This window comes from Betta splendens, chromosome 17 (assembly GCF_900634795.4).
Source record: "Betta splendens chromosome 17, fBetSpl5.4, whole genome shotgun sequence".
Taxonomy (NCBI): domain Eukaryota; kingdom Metazoa; phylum Chordata; class Actinopteri; order Anabantiformes; family Osphronemidae; genus Betta; species Betta splendens.
In genome coordinates this window covers 7,104,506-7,125,395 of record NC_040897.2, presented here as the reverse complement: position 1 = coordinate 7,125,395, position 20,890 = coordinate 7,104,506, and the positions used below count along the sequence as shown (strand labels likewise).

General features: G+C 40.4%; 3 protein-coding genes and 1 non-coding gene across 6 annotated transcripts; 3 read left to right on the top strand and 1 right to left on the bottom strand.

The window, feature by feature from the left end:
- Positions 1-1,140: 1,140 nt before the first annotated feature.
- On the top strand, positions 1,141-5,289 carry stk25b (serine/threonine kinase 25b). Its single transcript, XM_029131809.3, has 11 exons — positions 1,141-1,538; positions 2,262-2,492; positions 2,599-2,655; positions 2,778-2,886; positions 3,081-3,238; positions 3,524-3,709; positions 4,107-4,252; positions 4,357-4,462; positions 4,536-4,607; positions 4,756-4,892; positions 4,966-5,289. The coding sequence occupies exons 1-11, from the start codon at positions 1,509-1,511 to the stop codon at positions 5,003-5,005; spliced, it is 1,272 nt and encodes a 423-aa protein (XP_028987642.1). The 5' UTR covers positions 1,141-1,508; the 3' UTR covers positions 5,006-5,289.
- A 503-nt stretch (positions 5,290-5,792) lies between these two features.
- septin2 (septin 2) lies at positions 5,793-12,826 on the bottom strand. 3 transcript variants are annotated; one of them, XM_029131810.3, is made up of 13 exons: positions 12,670-12,826; positions 12,012-12,054; positions 11,149-11,263; positions 10,381-10,467; positions 10,096-10,219; positions 9,709-9,843; positions 9,393-9,510; positions 9,088-9,189; positions 8,774-8,919; positions 8,476-8,598; positions 7,493-7,553; positions 7,085-7,173; positions 5,793-6,904 (listed from the first exon to the last, which is right to left on the bottom strand). In XM_029131810.3, exons 2-12 carry the CDS (start codon positions 12,033-12,035, stop codon positions 7,087-7,089), a joined length of 1,122 nt encoding a protein of 373 aa, XP_028987643.1. In that variant the 5' UTR covers positions 12,036-12,054; positions 12,670-12,826; the 3' UTR covers positions 5,793-6,904; positions 7,085-7,086. The 3 variants fall into 3 exon arrangements, with proteins under 3 accessions (XP_028987643.1, XP_028987644.1, XP_028987645.1); XM_029131811.3 differs by having other exon boundaries at positions 11,149-11,260; XM_029131812.3 differs by having other exon boundaries at positions 8,515-8,598; positions 12,670-12,825.
- Positions 12,827-13,332: 506 nt separating this feature from the next.
- trnap-ugg (transfer RNA proline (anticodon UGG)) lies at positions 13,333-13,404 on the top strand. The gene has a single exon. It is a non-coding gene; the product is annotated as a tRNA-Pro (tRNA).
- A 5,550-nt stretch (positions 13,405-18,954) lies between these two features.
- Positions 18,955-20,710, top strand: LOC114844902 (transcription factor SOX-14). Its single transcript, XM_029132578.1, has one exon. The coding sequence runs from the start codon at positions 19,273-19,275 to the stop codon at positions 19,951-19,953; it is 681 nt and encodes a 226-aa protein (XP_028988411.1). The 5' UTR covers positions 18,955-19,272; the 3' UTR covers positions 19,954-20,710.
- Positions 20,711-20,890: the final 180 nt, after the last annotated feature.

The following is a 20,890-nucleotide window of genomic DNA, read 5'->3' as shown; positions in this document are numbered from 1 at the left end:
TTTCCTCTGTACCTGCCCAGCGAGCGGAGAGGGGGCGGGGCTAGCCTGAGAGTGGGCGGGGCCAGCCTGGTGAAGCACAACTGCTCAGTCCGCCATTGTTTTCCTTGCATACTCATAAGGCACTAATATTCAATGGCCGAAGGTCCTGATGGAGATTATGTCGCATCATGTCTTTGCCCTGAAAAAAGCACAACTGAATCTAACAGACAAACGTTCAGACCTTGCTTTACATTCTTAACAAAGGGTTATATTTAGGTGTGTGTTTGAATAAAGTCATCGTTTGCGAGTCGTTTAGCAGCTTTTTATTTTTAATCAAAGCAGACGGTTGTTAGAAAGACTCTTCATTTAGCCGTCCTCCTCCAAACGGTGTAACTCGTCGGCGCTGTACTTTGGTTCATAAAACTAACCACTTCTAAATAATCCACAGCGGGACCTCTGATGATTGAATATTTTTGCCATAAGCATATGTTAGGAAAAACAATGGCTCTTCTAATACTTCTAGAACAGCCTAGCTTGCAGCAGCATCAGCAGCAACTTCTTGTTGTTTTATTGAAGACCTGCTTGAACGATCTGAGGCATGACAGACATGACAGATCCTGAGTCAAAGTGAAAGACAAAGCCTGCTTCTGGCCAGGTAAACACAAATGAAAATTAAATACTTAATACCTGATCATATTATTACTAATTACAGTTACACTTAGAACAACTAAAATAGTTGGGCAAGGATTTGACTGAGGGCTTTAAACTTGGGACTAAAAAACTTTTTAGGTGTAATGCTTTTTTACTTGATTTTTTACTTTAAAAGATTACTTGATTTAACTTGTTTTACTTGATTTCCATTCTATACTGTTACTCTATACTTCTATACTGTTGTCCTATTTAATGCCGCCTTGCTGCTGCAGACAAAATAATTCCCCCATCGTGGAATGAATAAAGTATAAAATATCTCATTTTATCTTATGACTTGACAAAAGATACATAGCAGAGGAGAACACTTTATACAGGAATTACTAAATAAAAACCATCGAAATGTAGAAAATGCAAAATTTCTCGTAAAAAGACTGGAAGAACCTAAAGATAATGACGCTCCCGTTTAGAAAAATACATTTCCCACAATTCCAACGTCTGCAAAGACTATGCGCATGCGTCTTTTACGTGAGCCATTATTTTGTCCTCCTCAAGCTTCAAATGAACAACAGGCTAAGCGTTCCTTGAAATGAATTAAATATTTATACACGGAAGAAGCGTTTATTCCTCTCGTTCTCCGCCGCCGACATACATGGAGTCTCTCGGTCAATAGCTCGTTGTGCCGCCGGGCTGTTCGGTCCTCCGTTGGACTTGGAGGCCGAAAACAGTGCGCGGAGTGACAGCTCCGTTAAAGCCAGCAGATTGGGTGTTTATCTAGTTGGCTAGCTACACAGCTAGCTTCCTAGACAGCTAAGAGGAGGGAGGAAAACCCGAAAGTCAAGCGACAGAGCCGCTCCGGTGCCGTCCGACCTGCCAGGGGGATGGCACACCTTCGAGACATGCAAAACCAGGTACCGAAATCTTCTTTTCACCAACTGTCAACTCCCAGCGAGCCCCCATGACTGTCAGGCTAACAATGGATAGGTGGGTGGCGGTCTGGTAGCCATCGATGCAAGGGACAACTGGCATATACGCAAATAGGAACACTATTTATTTAATTTCATCGCCTGTCGTCAGCACTAGTGAAAGCACTGGTCAACAAGCTGCATATATACATAGATGTAATCACAATTTGTGTTTTTAATGAAGGTATACAGCAATAGGAATAAAGTCTTTCTTGGTTTAATAAATCCAGCTGTCACATCCTCTAAGGTATTAAAATATGAATAAATCTAATGGCTTCTTGCAGCTGCTCAGTCAAATGATCGCTCATTTCCTGCTGTGATGGAGAGAGAAAACCACTGAACTTTCAAGTCATGCCTCTTAAATTACATCCTGGCAAAATGTTCCGTATAAAGACTAAGTACTTATACTGACTGTGAGTGAACAGACGCTCTAGCACTTACGCAGATAAGAAAGCTTTATGATAAATGACAGTGGTCAGTGTCTCGCCAGGTCTAATTAGTCTTAAATAAAAAGAATGCATATGTAAAACAAATAATTTGCTCCTTACTCCTAATTTTTGTGTTGTTAAATTTCTGGGTAAGATACACAAACACTCGTACATACACAGATAAGGTCACTGTGGGATGCACTTAATAATTCAATGCTTTTTTTTGCTGTCACTGGGCCAGAATACCCGGCTGGACCCTGAAGAATACTTCACCAAGCAAGAGCGTATTGGCAAAGGCTCCTTCGGAGAGGTCTATAAAGGCATCAACAACCGCACGAAAGAAGTGGTGGCCATTAAAATAATAGATCTGGAAGAGGCAGAGGATGAGATTGAAGACATTCAGCAGGAGATCACTGTACTGAGTCAGTGCGACAGTCCTTTTGTCACCAAGTATTATGGATCATACCTGAAGGTGAGGTTACACCAAAACACACCGGTTTCAGCCACTTGCATTACAGGGCCTTAACAAAGGTGTGGTTTTTAAATCTAAAACTGAAACGTCTTTTTTTCTCTCTCAGGGGACCAAGCTGTGGATTATCATGGAGTATTTAGGTGGTGGATCCGCTCTGGATCTGGTACGAATGTATCTATTTTAGTGGCACTTTTTCTACCCATGTAGCCAAACCTGACCTACTTGTGTGATTCCCTCACATCTTTCACACCACTGTGATTTTTCTTTATGTTTTCATCACCCCAGCTCCGTCCAGGGCCTCTTGAAGAAACTTACATTGCTACTATATTGAGGGAAATTCTGAAGGGCCTGGAGTATCTGCATTCTGAAAGGAAGATTCACAGAGATATAAAAGGTGATCAGATCATGGTCTCTATGTATTGATGGCAGATACACAGAGCAGACTTTCAGTGTGAAGAAAACCCAGTAGCTGTCTTGAATGTGCTCAGGACTCTTTTTTTTTACTTTTACTGTATCACTTGTTCTTAAACAATCTGTATTTGTAATTTGTTTTTAAACTGTCTTTGTTCTCCTGTCTTTTTCTGGTAGCTGCCAATGTGCTCTTGTCGGAGCAGGGGGATGTGAAGTTGGCTGATTTCGGGGTGGCAGGACAGTTGACAGATACCCAGATTAAGAGGAACACATTTGTTGGCACGCCTTTCTGGATGGCGCCAGAGGTTATCAAACAATCAGCCTATGACTTTAAGGTTGGACAAAGTCTGTACATACTCACTTTGTGTAACTGCTTTGAGTAAATAGAGTTACTTTGGTTTGATGCTTTTAGCCCTGATGTTTTAGTTGAAGAGAGGTTTACAATGACAGCACATTAGGTTCATAAATTGATTGAATTTCGTAAAGAAAGAATTTAATTTGATTTAGTGAATATTGAGTTCTGCTTTCTGATATTCAGCTCATCCGGACAATGTCTACAATTGTCCAGGGTTCCAGAACATGTCTCAAAGCAGCATCACGCATCTCTTTTCCTTTTCCAGGCAGATATCTGGTCTCTGGGAATCACTGCCATTGAGTTGGCTAAAGGGGAACCTCCCAACTCTGATCTGCATCCCATGCGAGTCCTTTTCCTCATTCCCAAAAACACTCCACCCACACTTGAGGGACCTTACAGCAAGCCCTTCAAAGAGTTTGTGGAGGCTTGTCTAAATAAAGATCCTCGTTTTGTAAGTAAAACACTTCACACCTTTCATCAGTGGAAACTGCAGGGAGGGATCAGACATTCTTGTTTGGGATAAATACGGTCAAGAAACAAAGAGCATAATTCCAGATTAGCACTGCTGTTCTGAGTGAAGGCATTGGATCATTTATACTACCAAATGTGCTACTGACTGGATCAGCAGGCTCTGTCTTAACTGGGGATTAGAATTTATTCTATATTTAGTCAAATATTCAAACATGGTCCAAAATCGCATTTTGATAGAAACGTTAGGGTGTAGTAGATAAAAGCAGGTTCTAGTCTGAATAAGGTGATCACAGTATGGGAGTAATATCCCAGCTGTATGCTTAGAAGATACTGTTAGTGTAGTGTCATTGGGGTATTGTGTTGCTTTACATGCACAGAGGCCAACTGCCAAAGAGCTTCTCAAGCACAAGTTCATCACACGTTACACCAAGAAGACGGCATATCTGACAGAGCTAATTGACCGCTACCGACGCTGGAAGTCAGAGGGACATGGGGAGGAATCAAGCTCTGACGACTCAGACATGTGAGTCTCAAGATCTAGTTATCCTCAAATCCATGCATGATTTAAAACTGAAAAAAAGTTATTTTCTAATTTAATTGCACCATATCTCTTTGTTCTAATTTAAGGGATGCTGATGGTGATGTTGATACCTGCCCCATCTGGACCTTTCCCACAGTCAGACCCAGTTCTATGAACAAGTTACAGAAGGGCTATGCACACACAGATTCAGAGGTAAAGACATAAAGCTCAGACACAGATAGTCAGATTTTTTTTTTTTTACCTAACATCATTTTTTCACTTGCAGTCAGGAGACTCGGTGAAAAGACAACCCAAGTCTCAGTGCTTGTCTGCTTTGGTAACACCCATCTTCAGAGAGGTAGGTGTAAGTTATGGGTTCCTTTGCCCTTCTCTTGACTTTAGATGTAGACCACATGCCAAATGATCTAGAGTAATGGGAGAGAATGGACAGAACAAATGAAACCGTCACAGTAAAGTCAACATCTTTGATTAATTTCTCGTGTCAGTTAAAGGAGAAGCGTCGGGCGAGTGGTGGCGGCGTAGGAGCCATTGAGGAACTGGAGAACGCCTTCAACCTCGCAGAGGAGTCCTGTCCAGGCATCTCCGACCGCCTTGTCACACACATGATGGAGAGAGTGTGCAGGTGACACATCGCAAGTGTCAGCCACAGGACACATTGGCTTCATTCTAACCTGCTCATTCATGTCGTCCTACAGGTTTTCTTTAAATGGTAACACCACCTCGTCTTTGCGATGAACCCCCAGTTGAATGTAACTGCCCTCCTGTTTTGTTGCCTCCACACCCTCCCAACCGCTCGGATAAGGACCACAGAAGAACCCCACAGCCCACAGCCCCTTCACTTCTCCCTTACCTTTGCACCCTTCCCAATCCAGTCCCTGAAGAGATCTTTTAATTAGTTATAATTAAATATTTTTACAGTTTTTCTTTAAGAATGGAGAGTATTTAAGACAAAAGCCATGACATTTAGAGCGTTGTGTTAGATTGAGAAGAAAAATATAATAAAGTGTATGTAAAACCTCTCGAGTTGACATCAAATGTTTTCACACAAGCAGAAATACTGTAATGCTTAATCAAACAAAAAGTATTTGGATATGAAGAACAGAACATACAAAATAAATCCAGTGGTTTAAGGGTGTATAGAAGTTCATTGTACCTCAGATTATATAAAATTCTGTAGCTGGCTGATGTCGTTCAATTAACCTCATCTTGCTCTGTCGCGTGTTAATATGCTTTTATTAGGCTACAGCTCTATCTAATATGTACAGTGCCAAGCCATGTTTCTTAGGTTCTCTAATAGTAATATGCAGTAAGGCAGAAAATGCTTGCTGTACATTGAGCTGTGATTAAACCTGAGACAAACCCCCACACAAATGAAACAAAGTACCAGCTTTGTGCTTTAAGCAGACCAGATCATCAAAAGCAAATTGTTTAAACCAGTGACCAGCTGAAAAGTAGTTAAATGAAGGTAAAGAACTGCTTAATGAGAATGCTAAACAAAAAAATACCGCACAGTTTGATTAAGTTGAATAAAACCTTTATTACAATATATGCATTAAGAACAATATTTGGTACTTTAATATCGGATAAAAACAGCACAAAAAGGAATGTCAAGAACTCATCTTGGCTGGTAAGGGAAACGTTGGCTACACTGGCCTCATTGGGCCACTTTAAACCTCTGTGGTGGTGAAAAACCACAAAGTATTCAGCAGTTGGAGCATCTCAATGAAACAAAATATCCATGCTTCCTGGCACCTGACTTCATTTTACACTATGACTTCATCAGTTTTCACTATATAGGAAATTAACGTAGATACATCTACCAAAAGCACCAAATAGAGGCGTGTCACAGTTAAAAGCACCTCATTTAATCGGTCCTTCATCTGTCAGCTCTTCAGGAAGACTGTTAGACGTTACAGTTGAAACCATATCAAAATTCGAAGGAGTTTAACAACAACAAATAAAAGGGTGGTGACACTGATCTGAGAACTGCACTAATGAACAGGATCTGGACAGGAAAGGGAAGAGATGATCCCAACACAGCATTAAGAAACACCTAAAGGTTCACCAGAAGAAAAACCATGAGTAACACTGAGCAGGGTGACCGCTAATTAACAAGTTGATCTACAGTTATGTTTTTGTTTAACAGGAATATTCAGACAAAGCCATAATAAGCTTTTTGCTAGTTTCCACTGTAGATTAATCTCCCAGTGAAGCTCTTTCATATGTGCTTTGAGATGGTTCTGGCTAAAAGCACTGAACAGAGGCAGCAATACTTTGGTTTTGTCAAACAAAAAGAATTAACAGAACATCCGAGTGAGTTTATAATAAAAATATATGCCACCATTTTAAAAGATGGGTCACACGAGTCACTTGACAAAATGTTTAATAAACAAAAAATGAAAAAATAATTTGAAGAAATAGAAACATGGGTAAATATAGAAACCTAACACTGTTTGCGTATACTTTACTGTATGTATTCAAAAAAAAAAAGAAAAGAAAGAAAGAATCACTCCAGATCCCATTTGGGACAGTATTAAAATAGTGGCAAGCAGTCTGAGTCAGTAACCAGGTAGCTTGTACTCCTCCATTATCATCCAGCTCTGCCTCTGGTTCAGCTCTGGCAGTGGCTAAGACCTAGAGTGGAAAATGAACAAGTTGAGCTTTATTTTAAGTTCAGTAAATGTTGATAATCTAACTGTAACTGTAGTGTCGTGTTTTGGTTTTTAAAATCACGGTCACGGAAAACAAAGAGTCCCATTTGTACACATTTACTGTAGAGTACAGGTAAACTGCATTGGAGTTTCCTACTCCTACCTTCACACATGGGGGCCGTCTCCCTCTCCATCGCCCTGCTTCTGCATCTGCGCCTGCATCTTGGCAATCATCTCTTGCATTCGTCGCAGCTGTGCAACAGAGCAGGAAGGAAAGAACAGCAGTTGCACATAAAACATGGACAACTGGAATATCAGTATATGTGTGTGAAATATTGAATACGGAGAAGATTTCATTAATTCAGCAGCAGGTTAACTTAAAGTCTGAAACCAGAGAGGGAAACAGTTGTGTCTCAACAATACAAATCCACAGCACCTTTATAGTTACCAGCACCTTACTGGATATTAAAGTTTAGACGCACAGACATGCGAGCTATCAATCTTCTCTAATAGCCAGGAAAACCATCGTTTCAATTTGCTCAGAGAAAATTAGACGTCTAAAATGACTCACCTCAGCCTCCTTCTCCTGGAGGATCATATCCTTGTCCATTTCCTCTGGCTCCGGCCCCTTCCTGTATCATTTTACACAATTAAAGTTACTTTGTATTACTCTCATGCGCCTTAATAAGCTTTACAATTTTTACCAACCTTGATTGCACAATCAAATGTTTTTTTATTTAAGATTCATGAAGCATTATAGAGAACTGTTTGCGCGCAGGTCAAGAGTGCATGTACTATTTTAAGTAGGATTAGATAAGGACATAAGCCACACTATGAAAATGTACAAAGAATTAGTCAGTTAGTGGAGTTATTCTTTGCAGGAAGATGGAAAAGATCACTAGAGAAAAGTGGGAATCTACACCAGGTTACAGCCAAGAGATGAAAGCAGGACGACTAAGAGGGAAGCAGCAGGTATGAGAGTCAGGGGCACAGCTTTACCTCCCCCAAACAAAAACTAAAACAGTACCTCCACAGTCCACTCATGGGATTGGACAAATCAAGACCAGACAGCCATCACTGGACAGATGGCGAGGCGATAGGAAGAGTGTAAAACCACTCCCTTATCCTGGGACGGCTTTAGAGGAAAGTCTAAAAGAGTAGTTTTGGTCTACATTGAGGGTTAAGTGATGATATTTCCACACTATGTTAAATGGCACACATCTATCTAGTTTAAACCTTCTACAGATTCTCTAACATTAAATTCTGTTTCGCCTGATTACCACAGCCTAACTGATAAAGTTTGCATGCAAAATGAAAAGTTAGAGCTACTGTACTACAGAACTGACAGTTCAAGTTGAGACTGGATTACCTAAAATAACTACTTATGACTCATGACCACCCTCCTTGGTCATTGCTTATGTGCATTGACTTGATAAAGGTAGCTTCCTAAGATTAATGACACACTACATTATGTATTGCTATATCTTCTTGTCATAGTGGCGCAGTTTGAGGTGGGGGAGGTGCAGAGAAGCAAGCTGACAGACAGGTACGTACGCAGGAGACAGAGGCAGAATATAACCATGGGAGGACAACCTGCCACCCCGTTTGAGGCGCTCCGAGCGGAAGTTCTCATAGTGCAGGTCTTGAGTCACTTCCTGTAGATCCTGCATGTGGGTTCTGTGGTGGTGTAGAAAAGCCATCCATTATTAATAATAAAAAAAAATAAAATAAAAAAAGAAACACACTTGTTGTCTTGACCACATTGCCCCGACAGTCGTGCTATTATTGTATATGGAACTTCAGTAGGTGCTACCTTTTGGGTTTATAATTCTCTACCACTAACAATGCTCACATCAGCATGGTCCGAAGCTTGAGGAAGTCATTGTGCTCCGGGTTCTCCACCTCCACCACTCCCCAGGGGTACAGGCGGCCCCTGACCTTCTTCCCCTTGGCCTCAATCTGCTGGTTGGACCCCACCACTGCGAACGGGATGCTAGCCTAGAAAGAAGTAGTCACCCATATATATGTTAACATGGTTCCACCACCCACATACACAACTAATAAATTCTAAACAAAGCCTCACATTAATGGTTTTAACTTTTAATGGATCATGTCCATGTGCTTAAAAATAAAATTCTCAAGCTCAAACAGAATTGGAGCATTTACCTTGAGGATCCTGGTTTGTTCTTTGAAGTCCTCATCCTCATCTGACTCAGCATCGGGAAGGTGATAGATTTTGATCCCATGTTCATCAATCTCATCCAAAATCTTTCAAAAACAAGAGGCCAATATCGGCTAAGTGATCAAATGAAAACATCTTGTTTTCTTTTTAGTGAGATTTTTAGAAACCTAATTAAAGCCCACACTGAGCTTCATCACTAGGCTGGTGGTTAAATATAGCACATGATACGCATGGTTCATCTGAGGAACTGCAGCCCTCTCCAAACAATGAAGAGCTCTGTTATTCTCACCCTGCGCTTAAGTCGCTCCCTCTCTCGGAGTGTCAATGTGTCCGCCTTAGCAATGACAGGAACCACGTTAACTTTATTGTGAATGGCCTTCATGAACTGGACATCTAGAGGTTTCAGGCTGCTCAGACAGGAAGCCAAAAAAGAGGGTTAAAATGAGCATTGATGAACAAGGAGGGAAAAGATAAAGATAAAAGATAAAGATAAAAGAGGCAAAATGTGGTCATTAAAACAAACAGAAAGCCCAGTGTTACTACACTCTCTTGAGATTAACATAAGACAGCATAATCCATGTACATGGATGGATTTTACAACTCACCCATGACCAAGTGGGGAGATGAAATAGAAGCAGCAGTGAACTCTATTGTCAACAATGTGCCTACGATTTAGACCGCTCTCATCATGGAGGTAGCGCTCAAACTGGTCATCAATGTAGCTGATGATGGTGCTGAAACTGGAAGAAAAAACATAAATAGTCACATATGTCCAACAGTACTCTGTACTAAAGCCTGACTCTGTACTAAAGTTAAAGACTCAGATGTACAATTCCTCTGCTGCCATCATAATGATTTTCAGTTTATTTTTAACTGTCTATTTTTTTTTAAGTTAAAAATAAACCTAGCACCTAATAACATTTTTATCTCGCATGAATAGCAGTGGGTGATTCAAAGCTAAAAATACTCTTCATCATCATACATCAACATACCAGTCCTGGCTATTAATGGCATCTCCGTATCCTGGTGTGTCCACCACAGTAAGACGGAGCTTCACTCCTCGCTCCTCAATTTCTACTGTTGAGGCTTCAATCTGAACTGTCCGCTCTATTTTCTCTGTTTGAAAGGAAGAAAATTAACTAGCTATTAGTCCATAATATTGTTCAACAAGTTTAAAACCATGATCTGTGTGTGTGTGTGTGTGTGTGTGTGTGTGTGTGTGTGTGTGTGTGTGTGTGTGTGTGTGTGTGTGTGTGTGTGTGTGTGTGTGTGTGTACCTGCTGCTCCAGGGATGACTCTCTCAGGGTAAAGGTCAGTGAGAAACAGACTGTTGATCAAGGTGGATTTTCCAAGTCCAGATTCACCTTTTAACAGCATAGGAAAACAACACGGGTCAAACATTTGTTGGTGCAAACTGTTTCTTCAGTGCTCAGTCTTAATAAAAAGCACAGGACTAAATTGGAAACAATTCACTAATATTGTCTGGTTAAGCCTTTTAATCATTATAAAACAAAAAAAAGCAAGAAAATAAAACATTTATCAGCTGCACTGCAGATAACAGTATATTAAACAATGAAGAAAATAACTCTTAACGTCATCTATCAAAGACATTTTCTATTAAAGAAATTTTCATTCAGAGATTTGTTCCAACACCAAAGCATCTTTCAGTTCATGATAGTGCTGAGCTTACTACTTACAGATTACTTCTGTTAGTGGGGGAGGTTTAGATATGTACAGGAAAACGCTGATTATTTAAAGGCAAGTTCACAGAGAAGGTTAAATAAGCACTCAAAGAGTATTCTAGCAGCAGTGAGCCCTGCAGGCCTCGTCCACAGAGTGAAACAACCCCTCGAGGCCCACAGGCTGCATTCCTCTCCACTTTATTTTAAAGCTAAAGGATGAGCAGTGCTCAAAGACCCTCCTCACTCACTAATAAGCACAGAGGCTCACACAGTCGACCAGGTCCCATCCACAGTCAAAAAACAATAACAATAATTAACAAAACAATAATACATAAATAGACATAACAATGATGATGCACTCACCTACCACCATCAATGTAAACTCAAATCCTTTTTTAACCGACTTGCGATGAACCTGATTAGGCAGATTAGCAAATCCAACATACCCCGGGGTCTCAGGGTTGGTGAATTGGCCCTGCTGTGAAAAAAAAATCCACCAATAGTATAGTCAAAAGTGAATGGAACAATTAACTCAAATGAAATCAGGTTATTACGATTTTAAAGATTAACGGGGGTACAGGCGGTTAGGTCATCCTAACATTGAAATATGACTTAAGTATTACTGTCGGCCATCATCTGTTAGGTAACATCTGTTCATGAACAGCTGTGGTATTTAGGAGGACAACCGTGACTTCTCTGCAGTTTATTTGCAAAAGGCCCTTTTGTCCATGATTCCAGTGTTTGTTCTTTGTTCTTTACACACAGCTACCTACTGTAACAGGCCCTGTGATAATACTAGACAGTAGCAAATTACTTGTTCCTTATTTAGCTTAGCCTTTCTGGCCTCACTGTCAAATTCATTAACAAATCGTTCCTACAGTATGTTGTCCTTTTAGCAAAGGTCATGGCGGCTGGGACTGATAAGCACTGTATTCTTGTTCTGTCTTCAGGCCTTTTAACCAGCGTAAAGCAACGTGAGTGCATCATAAGGCTGGTAAGCAGCACTCTGAGCTGCCTGGAGACCCTACATTCAAGTAACTATTAAGTGAGCTTAACAGAGATAAGATAAAAACATAATGATAGTGTCTCAGCATAACTTCTTATGACTATTAACACCAAGCCACTACACTGGAAAACACTCACGGAAGTAGAGGCAGGAATCTGGTATTACTGCATTACTCTATGGGTTCAGATATAATGTGCTGTCAAGGTTTTCAGAAACTCACCTTCATTTTATCAGCCTGAGACATTTTTTGCTCTTTGTTAATCCTGTAAGACAGAAGCATGATAAATAACTACATTAATTACAACAGATCAGGCTAATTCAGTCATCTAGCCTTACTTACAGTAGTGTGAGACAGGAAGTCTAGTTTAAGCGTGTGTGTGTGTTTCTCACCACAAAGAACTCATTTCCTGCCAGATAGACAATGTTGTTCTTACATTAAAACATACGATCTGTCTAAAGTTTCATCACGTCTGAGTTGGTTTAGAAGCTAGTCTGAGACACTTCACAACGCTTCGCGAGCCTTGATATAACGGTAATAATAATACATCACCAGCTAAAGCTAATACACTGTTAGAATCAGCAACGCCTATCGAACCGATAACATTAATAAGCAACTGGGTGTGAGATGGGTTGATGCAGTATGTGTTGGGTGGTAATATTGTTAGAATAAGCGATGAGCCCAAATCAAATGTATCTGCCAAGCGAGCTAACGTTGCTGCTCAGTGAACTGGACCAAGATTAGCACAGCGTTAAACACTAACTAGCTAACTAACCAGCTTCCCGTGCAGGATGTAACGCTACTGCTAAACGCGTAACGGTCCCGTTGTCGATCGGAACGAGGCGGGTGGCCAGTAAAGTGAAGGAACAAGCAGTTTTACCCAGCGTCCGCCCGGAGAGAGACACAGAAAGACGAGCTGACGATGAACAGCAGACTTGGCGGACACCTCAAATTCTTTAGATTCCGGTGCGGCAGCTTCCTCTGGCTCACGGACCACAATGCAACGGGCCTCAGCAGCAGCAGCCCCACGTCAGCCCCCTACACAATCACTGCTGTCACTGCATCAGCTGCTTTAACAAAATCTGTAAACGTCGTTATTGTTATGGCCTTATGTTCTTTATCATTAGAAGAAAAAAATCTACGTTCTCGTTAAGTGCACACATGTAAGATCGTGAAAGCCCCCAAATAACAGGATAAATAAGAGAAGGGCAACTGTTTCTTACTTAAAATTAGTAAGCACTCAGTAATAGCAGCTTCAGATCTGGTATCAGATTACGCAGCGAATCATTTCTTCATCATTTTTTTCCATCTCTCCAAATGCTGCCTTTATCTTTCTGATGTTTTTATTTTGAGAACTTGAGTAGTAATCTTTAGTTGAAAATTAAAGGTAATTGCATTGTAAGCACTAAACCTACCAGCTTGAAAACATGAAAATAATTATTTGCATATACATAGTTTAATAATTAACGATACAATTCAGTATAGCAATAATAGAGTTATATGACCATAAATATAAAGGCTAATGCAGACCGCTTATGCATGTGGCTCGTTGGTCTAGGGGTATGATTCTCGCTTTGGGTGCGAGAGGTCCCGGGTTCAAATCCCGGACGAGCCCAATTATTTTAATTTTACAAAAGTCTGTTTCTGCAGATAATACTGTAAGACATTCTAGAGAAGAAGAAGGTCGGCTACTTCCATGTTTATAACTGTGTCGAAGAAGAGTAAAAATTTGACTTATAATTGCTCCTTTGCAGAAGTTTTAAAAAGTGCTTTGCTGAGCTCTTGTGGATTAGAATGGTAGTACAACTCTGGGTTGTTGTTTTTTCCATTGAGGCTACTTGTTTAAACGTGTTGCCGTTTGAAATGGTCACAACATAGTTTATTCAACACATAAGCAAAAGCAAAATGCCCTTAAAGAACATCATTTGAACACATTTGCTATTATCATAGTAATATAGAACTTGTTTAATAAATTTGTGTCTGTATATATACTCACCATTATCTTTCTTAGTAGTTCAGACTTTAGATTATTTGTAATTTAATTGTTAGTCTGTTTCTGCCTTGTGCAGCGCTTTACATTTTGACCTGACCTGTTAGCTATTGTGTATGTGACAGCTGACATGCATCTATGTTAAAATGCATAAACAGTAAAATAATTAAGTTTCCAGCTTTCATCAATTTAATTATATTTGACTGAATAAGCAACCACAATAAATATAAAATATAAATATAAATATAAATGAAAATATTCATAATTCAACTGAGAAATTCAAAGGTTTTCCCTTTTTTGTTGCCAAAATCTGAAAATGCTTCCAGCTACTGGTTTAGTTTCCTCCTCCCTCCATCTCTTCACTCCCGTTTAACCAGGCTGTCATTTAAAGTAAGCAGCCCCCTGCTTAGCTGGCACCTGTTACTTTACAAGCAAACCTTAATTTGCTGCAGGACATTTTAAATCTCCTGCCTCTGTGCCACTGAGTCGCTGACAAATGCCTGGTTGCAAATGTATCTCAATGACTGCTGACTCGGTTCTTGTACAAGTTGGCTGATAATATGTGTGTGTCGCCCCAGTTTATCCTCAGATGTTGGAGGAAGTGTATTAATTTAGCCTAGATGGGCCTTATGAAGCAGGCAGAGTGGAGCAGATCTGTTTCTCTTCTCTCTCTCTCCCTCCACACCTCTCAGGATTGAAGCTATCTGCCAACGGCCCAAAGCATATACCACCATCAATGTGTCAGGAGCAAAGCTATTAAAACCGCTTTACTTTTCCTAAGTATCACAAGAATAAGCACAAGATTTAGTGAAATCCCCCCCCCAGAGCACTGAAAATCTTTGGGATTTTCCCCATGAAATGTTCCTAATGGACTGTTCAGGACTGTCAGAAAGTCTTGTTAGGCTTCAATGCAGTTTTTGGATTTCAGTGTATTTATTAGGAGCTGAAGTGACAGAATTTAAAGTAGGAACGCCTCTGAACTTTGCACAGAATCAAATGGAGCCCATTCTCCAGACCACTGGTAGAAAAACATATGCACTGCAGCTCAGGTTTAGTAAAAATTGTTCCATTCAAGTGACTTTCTTGAGGTAAAAGTCACTTTTTTTCACGAAAAACTCTAATCAGGTAAATGAGATGTTTGACCTTCATCGCCTCTGCTTCTATTTGCTTAATGTTTGGAAACTTATATTAAATAAAATTCAACTCACTATTACACACAAAGATTATTACTGAGAAGCTGAAATAACATAATATTAGACATTTGTATGATTCACGGTCGTCAGATATTTGAATTCCCTTTTATTTTTTATACCTGGATCATTTATGTAGCAGTTCCAGATGTACCCAGAATCTATCAGAACCATTTCAATGTGTCACACTCCTGAGGACGGTCATTAAATGTAGATTATATGCAATCAGTAATCAGCGTAATCCGTTATTGTTTACTTAATGCAGAGAGGAGCATGTCTTGTGTTGACTTGATGGAGTCTCCTCTTGTCAGACGCTGGCACACTCCCCCAGCCCGCTTCTCTGTGTCGTCTTTCATTTCCTTTTCACCCCCAGGTCTTTTTGTACCTGTCAATTTCTTTCTACAGTGTGACTCCTTAATCCACCTGAGTGCATGGAGGACAGTTTTGACATAAGAAGAAAAGATAGACTCCTAAGGAGAGGACCAGTATCTTTAGAGCCCGGGGGATAACCGGATTACGACAGCCATTTTGTGCTGCTGGCAGTTTTTCTTATTACCCATTTTCCCCCCACTCATCTCTGCAGAGTTGAAACGCTGCCCTTTCTCAGAAGTCACACCAAACACCGGCGAGTACACAAAACACGTTGTGGGCAGAATAAAAATAAATCTTGGCAAATGACAGAGGAAAAGATGATTTCTATGTACTTCCCCCCATCTTTCATGTTTGTCTCCCTCTGTTGTGTTTTTTCCTATACATTGTTGAAAACCCTTGAAAGCATTGTCCGTCTGTGGATGTAATCATCTCTGTGTGGTGGTGGTGGTTGTGGTGGGGGTGCCAGGACCCGGAGCCACAGCCCAGCAGATAACAGCACAGCAGCGAGGGTACAGATCGACTGTCCTGACCCCCGCTGTCAATCACTTTATCCCTCCGGCCTGTCTGCTCCGAGGAAACCCGGGAAAAATACGCCTTATCGTCAACACCACCGATGCAGTGGGCGCCGCTGGGTCCTTTATGTTCGTTTATTTTGCTTTGAGAGAGGCCTGCTGTGTCTTTGATTGTGGGAGGTAAATGAAAGAAAGGCCTCCTACTCGCTGATATCTGGACTCATCACTGTGACCAAAACCTAAACCCAGAGATTCAACTAACCACCACAGGTCTGTCTGCGGAGAAACACATCAAGCTTCTGTCATGGTAATAATCCTGTTTAAAGAAGCCATTTTGGACCCTGAAGCGCCCACTTATACACTTAGAATAGTGTTAAATTCCTTCTTGTAAAACGCTGTACAAAAACACCCTGTTATTTCCCATAAGCGCCTGTATTTAGTGAGTAGCAGTGAAAAAACGTTATATTGTATCATTTTATGTAAATAAATGCTTGATCAAAAAGTGATCATGTAATTAGACGATAGTAATTAATTTTTTTTATTTAAAAAATGTTATCCATTCTTCTTAATGTAATTTTTAATAGTACCTTTTGCTTCTGTATTTACCGCATGATTTGTATTCCTTCGAGAAAGCTTCGAAAGAATGTTTAGAGTTTGATGGTAAATAAACAATAACGTTTTCAGATGTGTTATTTTTTAATAATTCCACTGGATTCCACTTCATGTGATCTGGTTTTAGCAGGATGTTCACCTCAGTATCTGCATAATCCTGGCTTAATAAGAATGAAAATAAGTTGGTTACATATCAAACTAGAAAAAGTAATTTCTCGAGAAATTACGTGGGAGAGCTGATCTGCTGCCGCAACGATGACAAACGCTGATTAAGCTGCTGACGTCCAAAAGTTGACTACGGCAAAACGATGAAAACGATGAAAACAAGAAAACGTTGACAAAGATTAAAACGATGACAAAAGATGGCGATCAAAAAGATGATGATTAAAAAGATGACCATGGTCACACTAAGACAAGATTAAAAATATGACAATGATTCAAAAGTTGACCAAGGTAAAAAGATGTCAAATATTAAAAAGTTGACAATCATGAATTAGCTAACTAGCTTTTTAATTTGAAGAAAGTATTTGTAAATAATTAAATAATAAATAAAAATAAAATAATAGCAAATAAAAAATAATAGTTTAATAACTATTAAAAATTTACCAGTCAGAAACAAAAATCTTGCCATTTAGGGTAATAAATTACATTGTTGCTTTTATTTTGAAAGGATTTAGAGGTTGTGTGTGAGTGATTACTAAACTATAAAATAGTCATTAGATAGTCATAATTTATCATTCACTAGCAAGAATAGCCCTATTAAAGCAAAAAAAATTAGATTAAGCCCTTTCAGAATAAAAGCACCCTAATAAGTGTGAGTGGTTATTTGCTGAACTCTTAAATAGTCTCATTAAAAATTGGTAAGTATTCAGAACCAGAAATGTTCTAATCAATCTTGCCATTAAAAGGTAATAAATTGTAATTGGTGCTTTTATTTTGAAAGGATTTAGAGGAAATGTGTGGGGGTAATAGCGTACCTGTTAATTAGTCTTTAAATAATCATAATTAACCATTCAAAGGCAAAAACAGTGCAGCTAAAGCTAATAAATTGCATTGGTGCTTTTATTTTGAAAGGACGTATAGGAAGCATGTGTGGGTAATTACTAAACTGTTAATGTATCTTTAAATAGTCATAATTACCCATCTAAAAGCAGAAATATTGCTATTAAAGCTAATTATTTGGCTTGGTGCTTTTATTTTGAAAGGATTTAGAGGAAGTGTGTGCTTAATTACTACACAATCCAATAGTGTAGTTGAGTAATCAGTAATAAGCATGAAACTGCTGCCTACACTGAGCATCAGGAGTTTGACCTGTCAGTGAAATCTGCAGCTGCGCCGTCGCCATGGAGACGAAAGGCGGGAAAATCAGGCTCACTCTGCTCTGTAAAAGCAGAGTTTCACCCTGTATAAACAGGCTTGTTCCAGCTAAACCATGATAGTTATCACAAAAATTATTTCATTTTACGAGTCCCAAGGCTTCAATGAGCAAATGGTGTGAATTTTATGTTTGAGGACAAACGTTTGTAGCCACAGTCGCAATTTCAAAATATGTCTCCTCCTTTTTTTTCTCCAGACGTCTGCCAAAAATTATCATTAGAGTCTATGGGAGAATTTCAGGATCTCTCTGTGCTTTGAGGTCGATAGCGACTAAAGTATAAGTCTGAGGGTAAAGCCAGACACATCATTAGAAAGAAGACAAGTATGACTACGATTTAGTGAAATAATTACGTTCATAGTGTAAAAATTGTGGCTGTAGTGACAAGTTAGAGACAGAAGTTCTGTCTTAAAAAAGCGCACCTTCTCACTGTAGCTGTGACATCACGCACTCTAACTGACCCAATACACACTAATGGAAAAGCTGAAAATTTAACAAAAACCACACCATATTTGAACGTTCACGAGTCAAAAAGTATAGAAGATACGACAACGCTGATTTACGAGGAGAAAGTTGAGCGATGATGGACGCTTTTGAAGTTGAAATGACGTTTCTACGCCAAAGTATGACGATGATAGACGCTGATGAAAAGAGGGAAGTTGACAAAAAGTTGAACGATGATTCCCATAGACGACCATTATAAAAAAACGATGAAAAAAGTTGAATAACATTAAAAGTTGAAAAGCTGAAAACATAAAAAGTAATAGCCCACATCTCCTAAAGATGACACACGTTTAGAAAGTTGAACGACGATTCTACGATGAAGCGTTAAAAAGTAGATAGCAATCAAAAAAAGGGCGGAATAAGTAGAAGAAGAATAATAATAATAATAAAGACCGAAGATAACAATAGTGTGAGAGCTGTTCAGCTCTCCCACTAATGACCCACGTGCGATTTAGGTTCATACTTACCTTCAGAGGTCCTTAACCCTTTGAATTTCTACCTTTTAAGTTCACGTTAAGGCTGCACATTGCTGTCTTCCCCGTTTGCTGCCTGCCTGCGCGTGTCTCAGCTGAGCTTGGAGAGACCTTCAGAAATGTTGTACAGTCACTTTTTCTGAAGGGATTACAGTCGCCTCCCGCTCCCATTGGCTTGGTGCGCCGTGACAGTGGTGCGGTGCGCGTGCGGTGGTTGACATGCACCGAATTATCCATAACAACCTCCCAACTTATGTGGCTTTCATTCCCACTTAGCGCAAACGCTTCAGCCGCCGTGTCGCTCGGGACGCGGACTTTCTTAACTCAGAGCCCGGTATTTTTTTAACCGGATCCATCTTTTCCATTTTACGCACGAGACGAGCATGATCTTTTCGGAGAGGTGACTTACTTTAAAGTGGGATCAGTGAGCTTTAGTGAATGTGCCACTTCCTGAAATGGCAAAGCCTTTAGACCACATTAAAAGACCAATGAACGCCTTCATGGTGTGGTCCAGAGGCCAGAGGAGGAAAATGGCCCAGGAAAACCCCAAGATGCACAACTCTGAGATCAGCAAGAGACTCGGCGCGGAGTGGAAGCTGCTCTCGGATCCGGAAAAACGTCCGTACATCGACGAGGCCAAAAGGCTGCGGGCGCAGCACATGAAGGAGCACCCGGACTATAAGTACAGACCGCGGCGCAAACCCAAGAGTCTCGTGAAGAGAGAGCGGTTCGTTTTCCCGCTCCCGTCGTTGCTCGGCGAGGCGGCGGGATTCTCCGTGGAGCCCTTCCTCGTCCCGGGGGACAAAGCCAGGGCGCTGCTCGCTCCCGCCTCCGGCTCGTCGTCCTTCCCGCTGCTGGAGCCCGTGGCGCAGTTCAGCACCGGAGCTGTCCAGCGGGTGGCGGAGGTTCCCGCCACGCTGCCCTACGGCGCGCACGCGCTCGGGTATCAGACTGGGGCCATGGGGGGTCTGACCCACGCCCACCCGTCGGCGTCCGGCCCCGGGTACGTGGTGCCATGTAACTGTAGCGCCTGGTCTGCGGCCAGTGTGCAGCCTCCGGTCGCTTATATCCTCTTCCCGGGCGGGATGACGAAGAGCGGCTTGGATTCGTTTACTTCGCCAGCCTCCAGCGTGTGACGGGAAAAGTTTTGCGCGCGCAACCTCCTCTTCCATCAGCAACCGGTGATTTCATCTTACAAGCACATCTTCACAGCAAGACTGGCTTTTATTTTATATTTCACCGCCACAGAGATCTCTGCTACAGAACGAGAAGACAGACCATATATATTTTCACCATATTTGTTTACTTTTTAGAAAGAAAATTGAGGCATAACAATCTGAATTGCACATTTACCAAGCGTGCAAAACTAACACAAAACTGAATAAACTGATTAAAAACCAACACATCCTATTGTGACTAAATATTTTTATGGGACTATAATAAATCACACAAAGGCCAAAAAAATTGCAAAATTGTCAAAATTAATTTCATATACAGTGAAATATGAGTTTGTGTTTTAGATTCTTGAATTTGGGCAACAGTAGTTATTTGGCCTTTATGTCCCAGAGTGTAGGCCACTTTAATTTGAAATGAAAGTAATGCATATTTAATAGAACGTCTCAAAATTTCAAGTCAAATAAATTGATAAAAACATTTCATAAGCAGCAACATTACTATGTCAGTCTGAATAACATCATTGTGAAACTGTTTTATTTTTGCAGTTTGTATTGGGAATCTGTCCTTTTGTTTATTCTCTTTTATGTCAGACATCAGCGCATTATTACTTTTACTGTTAATAATAAATGAATCTGGGTTTTTACATCCCTGACTCAGTGTTTGTATTTAACTTCCTGGTCAAACTGACATTAACATGAGGCAAACCAGTAGCTGATGAGCTGGACATGAACTTCTCTGTTCACTTTACTGTTTGGTGCCCGTTGAGTCTGTGTGAGTGTTTTTCAGCGAGACTCCTGATAAGAGAAGAATAGAAACTTCTCACTGGGCTGTTTGTTGACAAAGCGATAAGGCGACGTATCAAACAAGGGAAATCATACGAGGCCGTGTCACAGTTAG